This window comes from Trachemys scripta, chromosome 10 (genome assembly GCF_013100865.1).
Source record: "Trachemys scripta elegans isolate TJP31775 chromosome 10, CAS_Tse_1.0, whole genome shotgun sequence".
NCBI lineage: Eukaryota > Metazoa > Chordata > Testudines > Emydidae > Trachemys > Trachemys scripta.
Window position 1 is genome coordinate 3,569,593 of NC_048307.1, and position 19,489 is coordinate 3,589,081.

Consider the following 19,489-nt stretch of genomic DNA (forward strand, 5'->3'; position numbering starts at 1 on the left):
TAATTAACTATTTGATCAACTTACCCAGGGTTGTGGTGGATTCTCTGTCACTTTCAGTCAAGACTGGATGTTTTTCTAGAAGCTATGATCTAGTTCAACTGCAGCTATTGGCTTCGAAGCCAGAATTAATTTATGGAAATCCTATGGTCTGTGTTATATAAGATATGAAACTCAATGATCTCAATTGTCCCTTCTGGCCTAAAAACTGGATGAATCATCCTCTTTGCTCCTTGTTACTGAAGAAAGCAGATTGCCAAGGAAAGGGGAAAAGGAAAAGGGTTCCTAGCTTATCCCCCCAGCTGACTAATGTACTGGGAAGGTCGGGGTGTTTTAGAACATCTGGAAGACCTGTCTGTCATTTATTAGACCACAGAGAGTAGACATAACACTCCGACTGCAAGGAAAACACAAGCTGGACTTCACAGCAGCCCATGGTTTGGCTTGTTCTAGTGACCTGAACATGCAGCCGCTTTTCTCTTGCTGTAGCGTGGCTTTGGATTTGTTCAGTCAACATAATTGGGGGCGGGCTCTGTGTTTGTTCTCAGCATCACTGTTTGCCCAGAGTGTGGCACCATTTATGTTAATCTGTTTTTAGATGGATTTAGTATCGGTCTGACAGCCCTGAAGTCTTCTGTCTTGTATATTTGCAGGGCTGACGTTTAGCTGGAGAAAATTGCAGATAGCTGAGCACTTGTCCAGCACAAAGCAGACTGCAAGACATTTCCAAAAGTTATTCTTGGTCACTAGCTGCCCGGGGCCATAAATGAACCAATGACCTGCAGGTAGACGGCGCCACATCTCTATTACCAGTCCTAGCCTTTCCACTACCTCCATTATTTTTAGGTTACTGCCCAAGTTTAGAGCTAAATGGCATTGGCAAGAGACCTGAACAGAAGAGCCTTTTAAATCAGAAGAGAATAATGTTGATAAAAGGTACCAGAAATAAAATCTGCTTGCCAGACACACTTAAAATAAATACAACAAAACCTGTCTTAAGCAATACCCTAGGGGTGTGCAAAATGTGAGTGCCTGGTGGAAGTTGCCCTTAACTAAACAAAATTTTACTGGAAACCACGTGAGGAAGCTTTAAAGGGGTAGTTTGAGATGGGGTTGTTACTTTGTTGTAGTTATTTGGCTACTATGCCAATATCCCCTCTGTCCGCTGATGACCAGAAAGTCAGACCTGCTTAGGTTCTTGTGACTCTTGTAAAGAGAACCTAAAGCACTAATATAAGCACAGATAACGAGGAGTCCTCTTGATCCCAAGTGGCAGGCACTTGTGGTTTGGGAATTTTGGAGCAGATCTCACGTTCTCCATGTGACCCATGGTTTGCAGAACAGCTCATGAATAAGTTGCCACAAAATCATTATGTTAGGTCTGGTTCTCTTTAATAGTCAGGCCACTTTCCACCACTCTGGCAGTGTAAAGGGGTCTTAAAGTGGGAGTACATTATATTTATACCCACTTAGGGCCTGTTGACACAGCTAGAGTAGTACAGGGTGGTCTTAGTGTAAACGAGAATCAGGTCCGTTGTCCCTAGTGCAGGTGTAACCGTATCTTGAGTAGCTTCTTTCCCTGCATCCTCGTTACAAAAATTTTGAACCAGGGATGCCCAACTTTGCCTGTTATTAGTAGATCAGTTTGCTGAGAACTATTAACTTCTCAGTCCTTCATGAGCTCCCCCTGAAAGGAATAATCTTGCTGCTTTGTGGCTACGGCTTTCCTCCCTTTGAAGTATAGTTAGTGTCAGATTATATGCCAGAGATGCCCTCTGATCTGTTATCACCTGCGCACTTTCCAGTCTCACCCCTTTCTAGCAGCCTTTCCGTTTTAGCTCAGCCACAAAGTCAGTTGGACATTATTGATTTAAAAATCTGCTATTAAACTAAAAACCCCACCGTTGCATTTCAGATGAGCACGTACCAGCTACTCAAACCAATGATATAGCGGAACCAGGGGGATAGCAGAATTACATGGTTCAAAGGTCTCATTGCATGTTAATATCTAAAGTATCTTAGTGTTCCCCTGGTGAAACAAAATGTGGATGTCCTAAGAGGTTTCTACAGTAACAGGCTATGCAAATATTTACTTCGTATCATGTGGGGATGGTTGCCAACTTGATGTGTTCTTTTTGAGAAGATTTACCAGGATTTATCTCCATTTTCTGGAGTTAGCTCCTTCCATTTAAGCGAACTGAGGTCCTTTTTATATCCTTTAAATAGTCTCTGAAGCTTCTTGCATCTTAAAGCCTTGTTTCTGGCGCTCATTCATTATATACAGCAATGCTCCTGGGGCTGGGGAAAATACTACAGAATTTCACATTATTTATCTCAGGGAGCCCTGCTTGTTTCTGGAACCTAGAGGATACCGCTTCAGCCAACCTGACTGCACATTACCCCTGCTAAGTCTGGTCATGCTGAAGGCTATGCTTCGCTTTTAACCAAAGGACGTGTAGATACAGTTTTCTTAGCAGCCCACCCGCATAGCTTCTAAAAGGCTAGTGTACGGTAACAATCTAAAACATCCCCCAGCTCCAGGAGTTGAGCAGACTGCCCTCTTGCAACCCTCCTGGTTTTTGAGAGAACAGGGCTGGGCGTTGGGAAGAGAGCACATCATCACTATGGGGTTCTTCCAAAAGTTCGCTATTGGGGGGAGAAAGGTGGATATCTTCATGGAAAACTATTGGGTTCAGCGTGCAGGCTTCTAACCTTATTCCCACCCCACCCCTCTTCCGTTCTGCTGTGTCTGCTGGGAAGAGACACTGTTTTAACATAGCTTTAGTTTCTTTGCAAACTTTTGGTGGAACAAATGTATATTTTCAGGGCTGACCCGTAGCTGGATAAAATTGCAGACAGCTTGTTTATATGCAGCTCTAACTGTGACTGTTAACACAGTTTAAATATTTGGGTGGTTGGATTTCCAAACTGTAAGGTCCTGTCTGTTTTGGTTTTAAAACATGATTTACCAGGGAGGGGTTGGGCCAATGGAGTGTGTCTGTATGAGTGAGATGAATTAGGCACAAGCTCCGTTTCCTGCTAACGAGAGTCACCTGGTTAGATCTCCCATGAGAGAACAAGCCCTGGAGATGCAACAGTGGGATCATATTGTTTGAGAATGTCTGGATGACCAATCAGGTCACATGATTGGCGGAACAATTGGGAAATGATCTTAAAAGTTGTGAAAACTACATTTTTAACAGGGAAGGTTCCAAACTTGGGACTAAAAGTCAATAGCAAAACTCTCAATGACCTCCATGGACGTAGGAGGCGCTCAGTGAGTCACCAGTGTCCTGTTGCATTTGGCTTCATTGTTTAAATGTTGGGAACAAGAAGATGAAGGAAATTATAATCTAAAAATAGCTTGGAAAATGAACTGCGCTGCAGGTCCTGAGCATCTCTCCAGTTCCTGGGAGGGCATGCTGTGAAAAGTCACCCCCCTCCCCATCTAATTTGGGAGGAGGAGGTATTGCATGGTGCCCTTGCACCCAAGTGAGTGAATTAGCCCTGCCAAAGATGACATCACTCCATGAGGTAACACGTTCCCTTTGTCCGAATGGCTTCATCTCTGATCGCTCTCATAACCATATTTGGGAAAGTCTGAGAAGTGTTCTCTGGCCAGAGTGACGTTCATAACCGCTATTTAAATCTCAGATAGACTTCAGACAGATCCCACCTGGAATTACAGATGTGCCACTAGCTTAGGGTGACCAGACAGCAAGTGTGAAAAATTGGGACAGGGGGTGGGGGGGTAATAGGAGCCTATATAAGAAAAAGAACCAAAAATCAGGACTGTCCCTATAAAATCGGGACATCTGGTCACCCTACACTAGCTTGCCTTTGCCAGACACTTAAAGAATACAATCCGAGGTTTACGCTGGGGAGAACACCTCGGAGCATGCCTGGCAACACACCAACATCCTGTCACAATGCAAAGCGAGGGAGGGAGGGGTGGTGAGCACAGGGGCTTGCAGGTCAGGACTGCTGGCTTCCATCCCTGGCCCTGCCTGTGTGTTGCTCTGTGATCTTGGACGCTAGGCTTCTCCGTGTCTCTGTTTTGCTATCCGTGAAATGATTACTTAGTTGTAGGATAGTAGCACTGAGAGGGTCTGTAACTGGTTGCCCTTTCCATAATCAGGTCATTTGCTGCCTTAAAATTTCCCTACCTTTAATGCTCTGTCACAGGCTTTAAGTTCTCCACTCCCCAGCATAGGAAAGAGGCAACAACTCCCAAAACAAAACCTCACAGCCCTTCCCAGGCTCAGACAGCCCCCTCCAGCCCTTGGTACAGGGCTCTGCCGACAGCCTTTTGCCCTTAGTGCATGCGTCATCACAGCCCTCTCCCTAGGGAAACTTCAACCAACCCTTCAGCCTTGGTTAGGGTTGTCCATTCCCTTCTCCAGGAGGGGCAACTGAAGGTGCAGGGGAGCCCAGTCCATCTCTCTACCCCAGGCTTCAGCCCCAAGGTCCTTACTCCAGCCTCACCTGTCCACAACATTATTCCATCAGGGCTACTCCCTGCCCTGCTTGGGGTAGGCCTTTACCCCAGCCCCACGTCAAGCTGTGCCTTCCTATGACTCACAGGCTCTAGCCCTAGGCCACTTCGCCGGCTGCTGAGAAGCTCACCTCCTCTTAGATCTTGCGTCTACACTAGCTTCCTCCTGACTGAGTGGAGTGTTGCTTTATATAGTCCCCACAGGCAGTCACATGACCCTTCCTAGCTAGATCTTAAAGGATCCACGCCCCAGTAACAGGAAGGCTGTTAGCACGTAGCATTGCAAATCCAGCTCACCCATTGCACTAGATGCAGTGTAAACAGAGAGTAATAGATGGTCCCTGCTCCAGAGAGCTCACAGTCTAAATAGATAGGCCGGACAAAGGGTGGAAGAAAGGATGTAGCATCATCCCCATTTTACAGAGAGGAAAATGAAGCCCAGCGACTGGCCCAAGGTCATACAGTGAGTCTATGGCGGAGCAGGGAATTGACTCCAGATCTCGTGCGTCCCAGCGCAGCCCCTCAACCAGAACCCGTTCTTTATCCCCTACGGTTATAACAGCTACCTTGCAGGGGTATATGTCAAGTTCTTTGCAGTCCTCTAATGAGCGGTGCTGTCCGAGTACAAAGCGTACAGAACAGTGCAAAAATTGCTGTGTCCTTGCCTTGAATTTTCAGGCCAGGAACTGCGATTTTGCTGTGGAAAAATTTGCAGGGGAACATTGTGAAAAAGGTCTTCTTGGTCAGCACCCTTTCTGAGAGCTAAACATTGGGCCAGAATTTGTGACTTGGATTTTTAAATAAAAATGAACAAACCTGTTTGTTTGGTTTATACATTAAATTGGCATTGTACCCTGGCTGCCTTGGGTGAAAGATGGCCCTGGTCTCACAGTACTGTTGATCCCAGGAGGCAGGTGTCCAAGCCAATGCTCACGCTCGGCAGTTGCCCTGGTCTAGCCCCAAGTCTCAATATATGTCTCTTTTCCTTTCTCTGCACGGCGCTCTGTCTGGTACATTTAATCCCTACAGATCCAAACATGCTTTAGAAATTGATACCTGTAATGGAATCGCTGGGATTTCCCTGTACTGAAATGCAGCCACCTCTGGGGTGGAATGCACAGCACACAACAACGCTATACAACAGTTTGGGACAGAAAGGGTGAAGTGTGCAAAGGACCCGCACAGGGCATATGCATAAATTCCACTTCAGCTCTCTGACGTGAAATGGGATTGAGCACCTTAATCTATTAACCTCATTTGGTAGCCCAGCCTTAGCCAGTATCTACCTGAGTCGGACTGAAACCAGCTATCCCGGGGTGAAAGGCTCCACATCCTACCCCCATCTCCCCAGCTTGTTACAATGCCGAGAGAGCGCCATGCAGCACCACTGCTGAGAGAATATTCGTTTCCAGACTGGAAGTGGGGACATTCCTATATATAGCATGAGTCCATAAGTGTCACTTCCCCAGGGCCCAGCTCCAGACTTGTAACGAGACTTATTTTTTTAAAATTTCAAAGCCATTGTGGCATAAATCTGGAACCCCCCTGCTGCACATAAGCCCCGTTGCTTCCTTTCTGCATCTTAGGAGAGGCGCAAGCCAAAAAACCAAAAAAAGAATCGTCAGCTAAAAAACACATTTTCCTGGCTCAAGTGTGCAAAAAACACCTAGGTTTTTTTCCCTCCAGAAGCCCTATTTTCTGGAAAGGCTATTATGAAAGTGAGGCAGCACCCGGACATACTCTTTTTACGCAGGGGCACTGGCCTGCATTTTCTTCCCATCTACTACAAAAGCATTTGCCATGTTAACACCTACTGCGGCATGCCTGCTGTGTAGGCAACCTTAGATAGCAGTCCTACGTGGTCAGCTGCTCTGTGTGTCTGTATTTTAAAAGGGGGCATTTCAGACAGTTTAAATATTTTGCATTTCTGTTCTCCCGCTCCCCTCCCCCCATGCAACTTGTCCTCCTGGGGGCTCCATTATTGTGTATCACATAATTGTGCAATCTCACTTTTGGGAGGGAGTGTGAGCTGATGGTAAGCGCAGAGGACTGGGAGTCAGGACCCCCCCCCTCTGTCAGTGTTGTGCTGCAGCGCCTTGAACAAATCACTTAACTTGTCAGTGCCTCAGTTTACCACTCTGGGAAACTTTGTTAAGGAGAGCTGAGTCTTGCAAGGGGCTGCGTGCCCTCAGGATTCTGAAGGAGCAACTCTGGAAATGTTTGGGGAAATAAGCAGAAGTTGCTGGTTGATTCTCCTCCCTCCCCTCTATTAAGCAGGGAAGTTACATTTAAATAAACCTTCCGTGAACAGAATGTTAAGGTTACAGTTTTAAACACTCAAAAGGGAGGCAATGCAGACATCCTGGGGCCCAATTCTCTTGTCAGATACACCTGCACAGTTTCCAGTTTAACTTCAATGCGGTTCCCCTGATTCACAGCAGGACCTGGACTTATCTGCACCCTGTGAATGAGCTACAGTTAGTGCAAGCACCTTACCACACTATATCTTTGCCATGCCTTTCCCACCCATGTTGTGGGGTGGGGTGTGTAAATACCCCTTCCTCCCGCTGGGATTTTCCGGGCTCTGCTGACACTGGAGTTGTGATCTCACTCACGCGGGCTGCCCCACCCTGGCCGTGCTGAGATGAGATGGGTTTCTCTGGGCTGAGACATGCAATGGGGTTTTGTTGCTTGTGTGCATGTAACCTGGGGGCTAGGAGGAGCAGGGCAGTGTGTATGTGTCAGGGAGGGGTGGGGGCGGGAGGTGCGGGAGCCCCATTGTGGGGACATTAGGAAATGCATCTTCAATTGTTCATTTGGGAATTACGTGAAAGGAGGGGAGACTTTCTGGGATGGGGATGCAGTCGTGGGGAGGCACGCCCTGCCCTCCAGGTCTGCAGGGAAACCCTAGTCTCTCCCGAAGGACAGGGAGCCCAGCTGTTGAATGTGGGCACCTACTTGGTTCCTTGAACTGGCACTTAGCCAGGGATGTGCTCCTCTTACCCCAAAGCCCTAGAGCAGGGGTTGGCAACCTTTCAGAAGTGGCCGAGTCTTCATTTATTTACTCTAATGTAAGGTTTTGCGTGCCAGTCATACATTGTAACGTTTTTAGAAGGTCTCTTTCTATAAGTCTATAATATAGAACTAAACTATTGTTGTATGTAAAGTAAAGAAGGTTTTTAAAATGTTTAAGAAGCTGCATTTAAAATTAAATTAAAATGCAGAGCCCCCCCGGACCGGTGGCCAGGACCCGGGCAGTGTGCGTGCCACTGAAAATCAGCTCACATGCTGTCTTCGGCACGTGTGCCATAGATTGCCTACCCCTGCCCTAGCGTGTCCTGTAGGGACCAGCCCTATCCTGCCTGGGAAGATCTAATAGCTTTTTCCCCTCTGTAAGTCTATGAGCTTATGCACCCCCGGGTGCTCAGAGTTCAGCCCCCGCTGGCACTAAGGGCCTCTTAGCAGCAGCCACGCAAGGCTGAATCTCCCTCACTTTCCCTAATACTAGGGTGACCAGATAGCAAGGGTGAAAAATCGGGACAGGAGGTGGGGAATAATTGGCACCTATATAAGACAAAGCCCCAAATATCAGGACTGTCCCTATAAAATCGGGACAACTGGTCACCCTACCGAATACTGATGGGGCTTTAATGGACTCTCAGAGTCCTGACTTGCTGGTGGTTCTTTTAATGAAACAAACAAGGCTTGACTGTGGCTGCTTCTGCTTCTGAGTCCCTCCAAACCCTGCCCCCTGCTCAGGGTCGTGTGCTCCATCCTGCTTCAGAAGGGCAGGGAAACTCCTTTCTCTCTGGGTTTGTTTTCTTCCCTGGCCCAGTGGCTTTTATTTTTGTAGCTTATAAACTCGAAGCTGGTTTATTAATGAATCACTGCAGCCCTCGGTCAGCCTGCACACAAGCCTCTATCTGTGCAGACAGTTCTCTGTGGCCGTGGATGCTTTTCCCATTACTGTTCTGGCTGGACTCCAGGCACCAAAAGGGCTGAGAAAGGAGTGATCCAGCGTAGCTCTTTTTTTTTTTTTTTTCCCCTGCCCCTCTCTTCCCTCCCCTTCTGCTTCATGAAAGGAAGGCGGGATGGGCCTGTGAATGACATAATGGGGGTATGACATCAGTCTTGGCAGCCAGGGGAGGCTATACTCTGTTTAACATTATGTGTTCTTTGGACTAGGGAAGAGGGGAAAAAAAAAACACATTGAAAAAGTCTTTTCCCCACAATGCTGCAGGAATAAACGCAATGGCTGCCCCAGCCCTGCAGAGCAGTAGTTGGCCAGTGTAAACTGAACAGTTTGACCGCTGCAAACCCTCCGCCTGTCTAAACTTTATGAATGAACAAAGCAGCCACCAGGCACCAGCCCCTGCTGCTAGTTTCCTTCTTGGTCTGCTAAAGGGTTAGCAGATAGCAAAGGGGGGTTCAGATAAAGGGACCAGCTATCTCTCTCAAGTGTGTAACTGGTCCCCATCCCTGGAGTATCAGCACCTCACAATCATTAATGTATTGATACTCACAGTCTGCCTGTGCTGTAATCCCCACTGTACAAGTGGGAAACTGAGGCACAGACAGACTAAGTGACTTACCCATGGTCACACCGGGAGCCTGTGATAGAGCAGGGAACCAAAGACAGTTCTCCCAAGTCCCAGGCTAATGGCCTAACCACCGGCCCATCTTTCCTCTCTACATCTTCGTCTGTCCCATTTGAACCCAACTCCAGTGGGCTTTCGGCCATTTTGATAAAATTTGCTTAACTACATATGTTTATTGCCTCAAGCATCTCTGAGCTTCCTGGTCATTTGGGGAGCTGTGAAGAGAGCTCTTGTGGTGTAGTATTTCCAGCTCAGTTTTTATTCCTTCATAGTAATAACGGCTCTTTTACTGTGCCTTCCAGCTAAGGCTCACAGAGCATGTCACAAAGACAAATGCATTGATCCTCACAGCCTCCCCGGGCAGTAGCATGATCCCCATTTCACAGACAGGGAAACTGAAGCCGATGTAGTGACTGCTCAACCCCTGAGCCATCCTGTCACCCAGGAGACAATTGAACTAATACTCTTTTTTTTTTTCAAATGAGGGCACGTGACAGCCTGCATGCTGGTGAAATTTCAATGAAGAGCCTTGTTCTTTTGCTGGCTTTAGCTTGGCTTTGAACCTGTTCCGAATTTCCTCGGTCCTGGCAAAGAGCTGGGAAAATGTAGCCATGGCGGTTTGTGGCACCGGATGGCTGCGTTTTGGTCCCGTCCTGCAGCCTTAGTGTGGGGTTTTATTGGTCGGTAGTTTCTTTCCTGGCATGTTTCTTTTTATGCTGTAACCTTGTTTGGTTAAGAAGCAGCCCTTCCCATGCCGGTAAGGCATCAGATAATTTTCCATACGTGCTGCAGAGGAAACAGTGGGAAAAGACGATCAGTCCTTTGGAAATGCAGCTGACCAAGAGTGACCTCCTTGTGCCAGTGGGACCGTGTGTAATCTCACCATTCTTCTCTCACCCATTATTACCTGTCACCAGGAACCTCGCTGCTGTCACGGCCTTGCACAGAAGAGATCTGGTGCTGCTTAAAGTCGGGGAGATTATTTTAATCTATTGTTGGCTCAGCGAAGCCATGGGCTGACCAGTAGCCAGTGAGGGAATAATGTTTTGGCTTGGCCGTGGATTGTGGTGCCCTCTAGTGGTAGGACTGCAGGGAGGATAAAAGCCTTACTAGCAGGGCTGGTTAAAGGAGCTATCTTTTAACTCAGGTGGTAGAAGTCTGGGGTTCTGGAGTCAAAGGGGTTGGATCTGTTGCCCGTGCTGCAATATGTGAGGTATAATCGAGGACTCTGAGTTGGCGGAGCTGTAATCCGTCTGTAAACAGCATTACACGCTGCCTGGTTGCTTATGCTGGGCAGTTTGTCTGGAACTAGCCCAGGTGGAGAGAAGCTTCTTTTGACTCCCTGCCCTTTCATGGGGCAGGCCAGGAGGGTTCATCATTCCCAGTCTTGGTCCAGGGCAAGAGTGAAGTGTAATAATCCTGGGCTCTTCGCCAGGGCTCTTCGGCTGTATTCCTTGGGCTGGCCACGGAACCGCTCTGTGCTCTAGGTTTACTCTTTGACAAAACAAGGAGAATGATGCTCAACTACCGGGGGGGGGGGGTTTGTAGGGCCTCACAGAGGAGGTGGAGGGCCTCAGCACTGAAATAACATTGGCAGATGGATGGGTAGGAGCCATGTTGCTTTCCCAGAGTGCATCATTTCCCTCAGGGGCCTGTCTGAGGCCTGAAAGAGCCTGAAGCAATGAACTGTATGGTGAGGAACACCAAAGGAGCCCTGAGCAGACACTAGGGTGTGGAGGATAATGGAGGGGAAGCCAGGAGATTTGGGGCACAATAGAGGGGAAGCCAGCTAAATCTGTCAGGTACATTAGGGAGAACAGGAACATCAGCAGGTATCATATGCCGCCTGCAACCCCCACCTTGACAATGACGTTATCCACAAATCTAACAAGGCCGGGACAAGCCGTTGCCTCTCTGCATGGTGCAGGCCAGGCAGCGCTTTGAATGGCCAGTCATTGACTCTGAAGGTGCGACTGTGCGGCAGCACGTCAGTTTGTCTGGGAGGTGGCTGTAGTTTTGGGGAACAACGTGTGGGAGCTGTCAGGGCTGAAACACTATCTCCCTCTGCCCTGCGCCTGAGGTGCTGTCTGACAGCATAAGCGGGATATTTCCAGACATCTCAAAGGAGAGAACTGAAAAAGAAATACTCTAGCTGTCTCCTTGTTATTGCAAGGAAATTAATTACCCACTGTGTGTGCACCCCTCACAGAAGGTACACGGTGCTTGCTAAAGACTTGGCTTGCTGTCAAGCCCATCCTTTCACTGAAGGTATGTAGTGTTTATGCACAGAAATCCTTAATAGCCTGGCTGTTTTCTCCTGTAGGTTAGCTGGGGTCCAGTAGCAGTGAGTAGATAGGTGGGGGCCAGGGGGATATCCAATACTAGCAATGGTTTTGGCTAGAGGCCAAAGGGAAATCAACTAAATAGTCTAGGACTATTTTGGTGAAAGTGACTGAAGTGGCACGCAGCCAATCTCAAGCTAACCAGCCTCACGTGGTTTCAGGAGAAGCTGAAGACGTTTAAACATTTGAGTGCTAGGGGCCCAGGAGTGGAGTGTATTTTGAAAGCGTGTTAAAGGAACACGGTCAAGATAACAATCCCGTAGTTAAGAAATATCATCCATCCCTGTGTTACACTGGGTTGAGGAGGGGAGGGGTGCGTTAGGGTCCTACAGCCAAAAGGATTTCAAAATTGTAAGTCACTTTCCACCACTGATGCTGGGGTTTTTTTGTTTTGGGGTTGTTGAATTGGTTGGTTGGGTTTTTTTGTTTGTTTGTTTTTGTATTTTACTCGTTATTGGAGCTGGTCACATAATGCAAAAAAAAAAGTTATCCGGAATTTTATTGGTGACATTCACTTCAGTTCAGAGGGTTCGTCACAAGGCCTATATGCCGCTTAAGTCCCACTTAGCCCATAGAGCTGGCTGGCTGCACAAGGATGAATTTCACCCTCCCTGCATAATGGCAAGTTTGGTGAATACACTGTCAAATAACACCAGATGAGCTGTGCTCATCTTAGCATCATTTTGTGTTAACAGTCAGTTCCACATTTTCTCTGCTGCACTGGCACAACACAGCTGGGTTTGGGTTGCCAACATCTGTGTTTTATTGCAAGTATCATGTTGTTAGATGTGTTTTCTTAAAGCCCCAGACCCTGGAGTCATGTGATTGTCTGAGAACCTCTGCTTTCATTTTAAAAGTTTTCAGCTCTCTTAGTTATGGAGAAAAGCAAGAACACTTGACCCCTAAAGACTCAAAAGCCAGGAGGCAAATGAAACCAAAAATATTTTTTTTAAATGGCATCATATTTAAGTCAATCTTTCCATTTTTGGAGGGGCCTGACTCAGAGTTTTTGAACATTTGAGATTGGCAGTACAAGGCCTCCAGCCCTGAAGGGAGAAGGTTTAAATCCACCCCAAAGTCTTATTTTCTTTTTTTAAACCTTCATGAAGCTATCTTTTTCTGTCAGGTTTTGTAAAACTTTTTAGAAAGGGTAAACTAAATTTATTCGCAAGCGATGCAAAAGCCCCCTTGTAACTCTCTATACCTGTCCTCAATGAATCAGATTGTGATGCAATGATTATAGGTAATGTGGGGACAGAGGTGCAAAGCAGAGACCCAAGGAAGATAAACTAGAGAAATAAGACAGCATCTCCATGGGGAAGGGATTAAACCTGTCTTGACTGGAGCAGCTGGGATCCAATTCCAAAGCTCATTTTTTTGTCTTGTGAGTAGGAGTTGTAAATGGTTTTGGAAGTAACTTTGATGTCTGGAAGTTAAACGCCTCCTACACAGAGTGCAGCTCATGCATGTTTGTGAGAGTTTAGCAAAGGCTGCTTCATTTTCTGCTATTATCTGGCTAGCCTGAGCAAAGGAAATGCATATTGATTTGACAAACATCGCTGCTGGCTTCTGCCTTTGTGCATTTCTTAATTGTTGTTTTGCAACACTCATGTTCCCTTCAGTGGGCTGGTGGAAATTTCTTCTAAATGTGCTATTAGCTTGGAGGAAAAATCCCCCACGTAAAGACACCCCAACTCCCCAAATAATGCCCCTTCCCTGTTAGGCATTCCTGTCACTAATCTCCCAACAACCCTACATTCCTGTGGTTCCAGGACAGTTTTCTGTCTGTTACTTGAGAGGATTGTTGAATTTTGGACTGTGATTTTACCTTGTGTGTTCGGTTAAAAAAATATAGACCAAATGTAGGTGTCAGATCCATCAGGAGGATTAGAACTTGCCGAATGAAATGAAAGATGCAGCAGCAAAGGGAAATTGCAAGGAAAGAATTCAGGGTAAAAAAAAAAAGGCTCTGATTTTTATTCTTTAAGTGGCACCTCTGCAACTTAGGAGAGCTGTAGAATGGGCCCAGTCCTGTCAGGAAAGCACATGACACCTTGAAGGATCAACCCATTGTGCTTATTCCATCCCCCTTTTCAACCTGATAGTGTAGCTGGTCCACCATTCAAACAGCTAGGAGAACTGTTGTATTTACTATTAGCTTGCTAGCTACGTTATTGGTATTATATTAGTGTATTAAAGGGTCCCAGTCAAGTATTCTAGGCTCCCAATTTAGGTTTTGTCTTGTGTTGCAAAACCAAATATAAATAGTAAGGGGTTTTTGCTAATTTTTTAGACCATAATTGCAAAGATTCTCTCTCTTTTTTTTACTTAATCTTTTTCTTGCTGGTGTGGTGTTGAACCCATTTCATTGGGTAAGAAATGAGACTCATCGGGAACTGAAATGGAAACTGACTAGTTTGTTTACTTTTAAATGTCACTTAGGGAGGACAGTGAAACAAAGGACATAAATTGAACAGTATAAATCGTGTAAAGTGAATGGGAGGGTGGAAATAGTTCCAGTTTGAATAAGGTGCAGGTTATTAGTAAAACAGGGAAGGGTTTAAAATGGTTATTTCCCTGGTGTTCCTTTATATAGAGTTCAATACGGCCCCTGTATTTACTTTAACAAAAAATATTTTGTTACTTCTCCTCTTCTAGGTTCTGCAGTCATTAAAAAAGAAAAAAGATTTTTGTATTTAATTTGAATGCGTCACTCCTGTAATTAATTACCAGTTCTTTGGCACTGGCACCGTACATGAAGGTTCCACAGAAAATTCTATGTATAACTTAATAACTACTTTGTCAAAATTATTCCTTAAAGTAATTTCTTTATGAGGCATATTTTAGACTTCAGTTTTAAACTGGTGCCTGAGAATTAGTAATAAATGTGTCATGCCTGTAATTATTTTACTTTAAAAATGTTATGGGGGTATTTTTTTGTGTAGTGATAGGCCTAATTCATATCGACACATAGTGCAAAGCTTGGAGCAGCGGATGCTTTATAGCTGGGAAAGGTGTTATTTTTGGCTGGGAGAACTGTTCCGTTTTAATACACCAAGAACTTACTTTCTGTCTGGAATCTGGATGGAGTTTGGAGACAGTCTTTTCTAAGCCTCCATGGTGGAAGACAGACACAATGAACTTGCATGATAATAAGCTGCACTGTTTTCTTTCTTTAGGGATCTTTCCAATAACAAGATCACCATTTTAGATGTTCAGGCTTTTCAACATCTGACTTCCCTGGAAGAACTGTGAGTACATGTTACCCCTTTGTAGTCTTATGGCAGATTTAAGGCATATTTGAGCAGTTATGTAAAAATCCCTTTTGGTGTCTGGCAAGTTACCCTTGTTCCATAACACTTGCTCTGACCTTCCTGGCCCTATATCCCCTATGCCCAGGGCTCAGATGCATCAAAAGCCCTTTTTTTACTGTTTGACGCAAGCCTAATTTGGCCAGTACAGAATATTTGCACAGTGCATTTAACTGTATGAGCTAGTGAATTACTGATTAACTCTCCTGGCATTCAGGAGTTCGGATACAATTTGATTCAACCCAATGACCAGGCTGGTCGATGGTAGAATGGTCCAGTATGGTAAATGGGGACATAATAAAGGACTAGCCGTGGGGATAGTGGTATCTCAGCATGTTGGCAAGGAGTTTTAGAACTCAGTGCCCAAATCCCACTGAATTTCTTGGTCTTGGGCACTTAATGCCCTTAGCCTGTTCTGAAAAGCCCAGCTGCTTTCTTCTTCCATGTTGTCCCATCCACTGATGTCACCAAGACCGCTTGGAGAGGGAGATGAAGGTGGCTTGTTAGCGAACTCCCTGGTTTGAATGCTGCTCAGGTCAAAAGTAACAGAGTTATGAGCTGGTGGATTTTCACTGGTGAAAGGGAAGGCGCTGGTGTCTCTCAGTCCAGTCCCTGCTAGGAGGTAGGGACCCAAGAGCCACCATCACAACCAGCACTAAAAAGCCCATTTGGCAACCCCAGCAGAGAGACCAGGGTGGAGCAGTCCATGGAATCAGAGCACCCCTTTTGCCCCTAGAAGTTGGGTTCCTCCCAGGGCATAGCTGAGATGAGCTGGTGAGGCCTGTGCCAAGCCTGATCTTTGGGTGAAGACAGGCTTCTATCTCTAGGATGCCAAGCCAGCATCTTTCAGCGGCACAAAATCCACATAGAAAAATAACAAGAAATAGACCCATGATAAGGAAACAGAGCGGTCTCGTTAGACCAAAGAGAGACCTGGGACAAGATGGTCAGCTTACCTTGTCCCATCAGCTGACGCTCTGTGCCTCGGTTTCCCCTCTTGCCCTGGGACCCTCCACCCTGAGCTCTCTCCTACTGGCAGCAGGTTGCCTCTTTTATAGCAGGTCTTGTTCCCCTGCTGAAGTCACATGACCTGACTGAGTCATGCACTCCATCTATAGACTGCCTCTCCCCAAAACTCCGCCTTAAAGAGGCCACGTCCCCTTAACAGATGTGCTGCCTAGGGCCCGTAAGGGCCAGCACCTTTTTACATCTGGTTTATTGACTTCTTCACCCCCAAGGGTCTGTTGGCTCCTAGAACCAGAAAGAGAAGGTGGGCTGATGGCAGCACTGTACCGTTAATGACTGTACCTTTGAGATGAAAAGTCCTAGAGCCGGGCCCCCAGCTATCCAAAGCTCAGATTGGATTTTTATCCTGTAAGAATGGCAGAAAATTATTCTTATAATTATGAATGATTAAACTTTCCTTTCCCATTTTCCCTGTGTTACAGAGATATAAGCCACAACATGATTTCTACGTTAGAAGATGGAATATTTGATAATTTATTTAATTTAAGTTACATGTAAGTTCTTGTTCCTTAATCTTCAGCTCTCTGAATATGGCTCTTGTTTTCAGAATTCCCTTCCCCGGGCTCCTGCTGTGTCTCAGCTCACTTAGGGTCTGTCTACACTGCAATCAGAGGGGTGACTGCAACACGGGTAGACACACTTGAGTTAGCTTTTATCTAGCTAGCGCTAGAATCAATAGCAGGGAAGCAACAGCAACATGGGCTAGCTGCTTGAGCACATATCCAGGGTCCTTGGGTGGGGATTATACACCCCGTGCTGTTGTGGCTTCACTGCTCTCATTCAAGGTAGCTAGTTCAAAGCTAGTGCGGTATGTCCGTCAGACTGACAGCTGCAGTTGTGGTGTAGATGTACCCTCAGGCTATGTCTACAGGCCCCGCAGTTTGGTCTGGGAAGCTGTGAACAGCTGTGCGCACAGAAGTGCTGCACCGTAACTCCCCTGTGTGACTGCTGTGGCGCTAACTAAAATGTTCCTAGTTCACATGAATGTGGTCGTGTTTCAAGAGGACAATGTTAACACCAACTAGGAACCTTTTCGTTTGCGCCTGCAGCATCCACAGGGGGAAGTCACGCTGCAGCACTTTGGTGGACAGTGCTGTTCTCACCCCTGTAGTCCACGGGGGCAGGGTAGACGAGCCCTCAGGGGGTTTGCAACAGCACAAGTTTTTTTAACTCACGTTAGCATTTTCAAAGCACGTGACTCAGAGAAAAACAAAATGGCTGGGAGTGGGGAGGCTAAATCTTTGCTTGACTTCCTACTGTGGGGCAGGAGCACGGACCTGGGACTCAAAGAACTGCCTGCAGCGGGACTGGGACCCGCAAGACCTGCAGCCATAATAGTGGGAGCGAGATTAAAGAATAGTTGCACACAGGACTCTACTATCTAGCTCTTACATAAATAAAACCCACACTAGGAGCATGTGGGTCTTTGTCTTCTTCTAGTGGCTGGGCTACAGGTTGAGAGATCAGTACATTTGCTACATGTACCAGCAAGGGGATTTAATTCTTCAGCTCAAGTTTGTGCTTTTAAGACAAGAGAACTGGGTTCAAACTGGCAGCATAACTACAGTTGGTTGTGCAAACATCTTCCCAGCTCTGTCCTCTTTGCAGCTGAATGCCAAAGGCTGTAATTTAGGCCAAACACAACTGCAGTTAATGTTTCCATCTTTTCATTAAACCACCACAAGGCAAAACTGCCACTACGTTCGCATTTCTTTTTTGATAGATCAATTTGATTCTCGTAGATGTTTTTTAATGACACTGTAAAAAATCTCCCTTAGCTACAGAGGTTGCCGTTGCAACCAACTGATGTTAGACGGCAGACTGTTTTGAATATAGGATTATGGCTGTAATTTACTTCTAATTGCAACAATTATTTGTATTGTGAGAAAAAAGTGCTTGCAATACTTGCCTAATTCTAGCCTTTAGAAAAATCATGTTAATTATTGCTTGATTCTCTATTCATTAACTCCCCTAGTGAGTCTTTATGAGACATTTCCTTGGAGTCGTGCAGATGGGAACAGGGGGATTTTTGTGATGGTGTAATTAACACTTATCGTATGGTTCCCATTGTCAAGTTAATGCATAATCTTTCTCTACTCTGTTCTAGAAACTTAAGTCTGAATCCATTTCTTTGTGACTGCAAACTTTCCTGGCTCCCCCGCTGGGTGGAAGAAAGAAAAGTTAACGTTAGTCGTCTGCTGGATACAAAATGCGCCCAGCCTCCTGAAGTGGCAAACCTTCCGCTTTTCAATGTTTCATTCACCAGTGTTACTTGTGGTAAGGAAGGAGGATGGGCTCTGGTTTATGGTGAAGGTAATCTAGTGGAAACGTTGAGATCAAAGAGGCTGATATTCCTCTAAGGACTCTTCCATCCTGCAAGTCATCTCAGCTAGTTCTCATCTAGCCCACTCAGTGATGATGGCTCGTTGGTGAATCTCAGACGAGGTCCTGGTAGACTGGAATCCGTATCAGTAATGGGGCTCCTCTGTTGTCTGTCTCAGCAGAGAGGCTAAGGATTGGATGGACCGGGGGCAGGAAGGAGGTTCCTCCAAGCTACCTTAGAGGCACATTGGTGGGGCAGTGAGGGGGAATTTTGTGCTCCGGTTGCCCATGTCACACCTGTGGCATGGACAAAGAGGGCTTCATCTTCCCAGCAGCCAGCACCTTTCAGCAGCACGTTTTTGCCTAAATACGCGCTGCATTTCACCTTTATTTTTATCTCCGCTTCGCTACTCAGACCAGAGATCAGTACCTGCCACGCTGGTGACTTTATTAAGTGAGTCCCCATTCACTGAGAAGAGGGCTGAGACCAGTAAACTCATTACTCACAGGCCACCAAAGCAACCACTCTATGTCCTTTTTCCTTAGGCCCCAATTCATCAAAGCAAGTAAGCACGTGCTTAACAAATTGAAATCCCTCTGAAGTCAATGGGACATTAGCATAGGCTGAGTAGGGATGGAGATGAGCAACTGCATAAGTGCTCTGCTGAATCAAGGCCTTAATCTGGACAATAGACTTTCCTCTAAGGCAGGGGTCTCAAACTCAATTTACCTTAAGGCCAGGGCCAGTCCTCAAATCCTCCCAGCGGGCCATTGTCACTCATGCTGCCCAGAACCCGCCCCCACCAAAAAAACCTCCGCCCTCCACCTGCCCAAGGCTCTGGGACGGAGTTTGGGTGGGGAAGGAGGTCTGGGGTAGGGGGTTGGGGTGCAGGCTCTGGGAGGGAGTGTGGGTGTGGGAGCGGGTCTGGGGTGCAGGCTCTGGGATTGAGTTTGGGGGCTTGAGGGATGTGGGGAGGGGAAAGGAGGTGCAGGATCTGGGAGGGAGTTTGCCCCAATTTTTTTTTTGCTTGGGGCGACAAAAAAGCCAGCGCCAGCCCTGGTAATTGGGCTGGTATTTTAAACAAAGGTACTTTCTAAGCATCTGTAATCGTAACAAGGGGCTTTTCTCGTGCATTTCTAAATAGGTAGCACGGCTCACTGACTGTACTGAGCTTTCAGCGAGACCAGGGCAGGCAGAGGGGATCGTTATGGGAACCGACGTGAGGACAGCAGTGTTGAGATGTTTTGGGAGCGATGTTGTAGCAACAGTCAGAAACAGACCAGTAAACATGCCTCGATTGCGTGGGCAGAATTGGACGGGAGGCAAGGAAATCCCAGCTGGGCTGAGGCTGTGAACGCTGCAAAATAGTGTGTGTTTGTGGCAGGGAAAAAACCCCC

General features: G+C 46.5%; 1 protein-coding gene across 4 annotated transcripts in view; it reads left to right on the forward strand.

The window, feature by feature from the left end:
* PKD1 (polycystin 1, transient receptor potential channel interacting) overlaps positions 1-19,489 on the forward strand; it is a 133,220-nt gene that overhangs the window by 39,692 nt on the left and 74,039 nt on the right. For 3 of the 4 annotated variants that reach the window (XM_034784707.1, XM_034784709.1, XM_034784708.1), the window contains exons 2-4: positions 14,612-14,683; positions 16,192-16,263; positions 17,877-18,046. In XM_034784707.1, coding sequence (XP_034640598.1) covers positions 14,612-14,683; positions 16,192-16,263; positions 17,877-18,046 — 314 coding nt within the window. The remainder of the gene's footprint in view (positions 1-14,611; positions 14,684-16,191; positions 16,264-17,876; positions 18,047-19,489) is intronic. The other variant, XM_034784710.1, reaches the window with a different exon arrangement.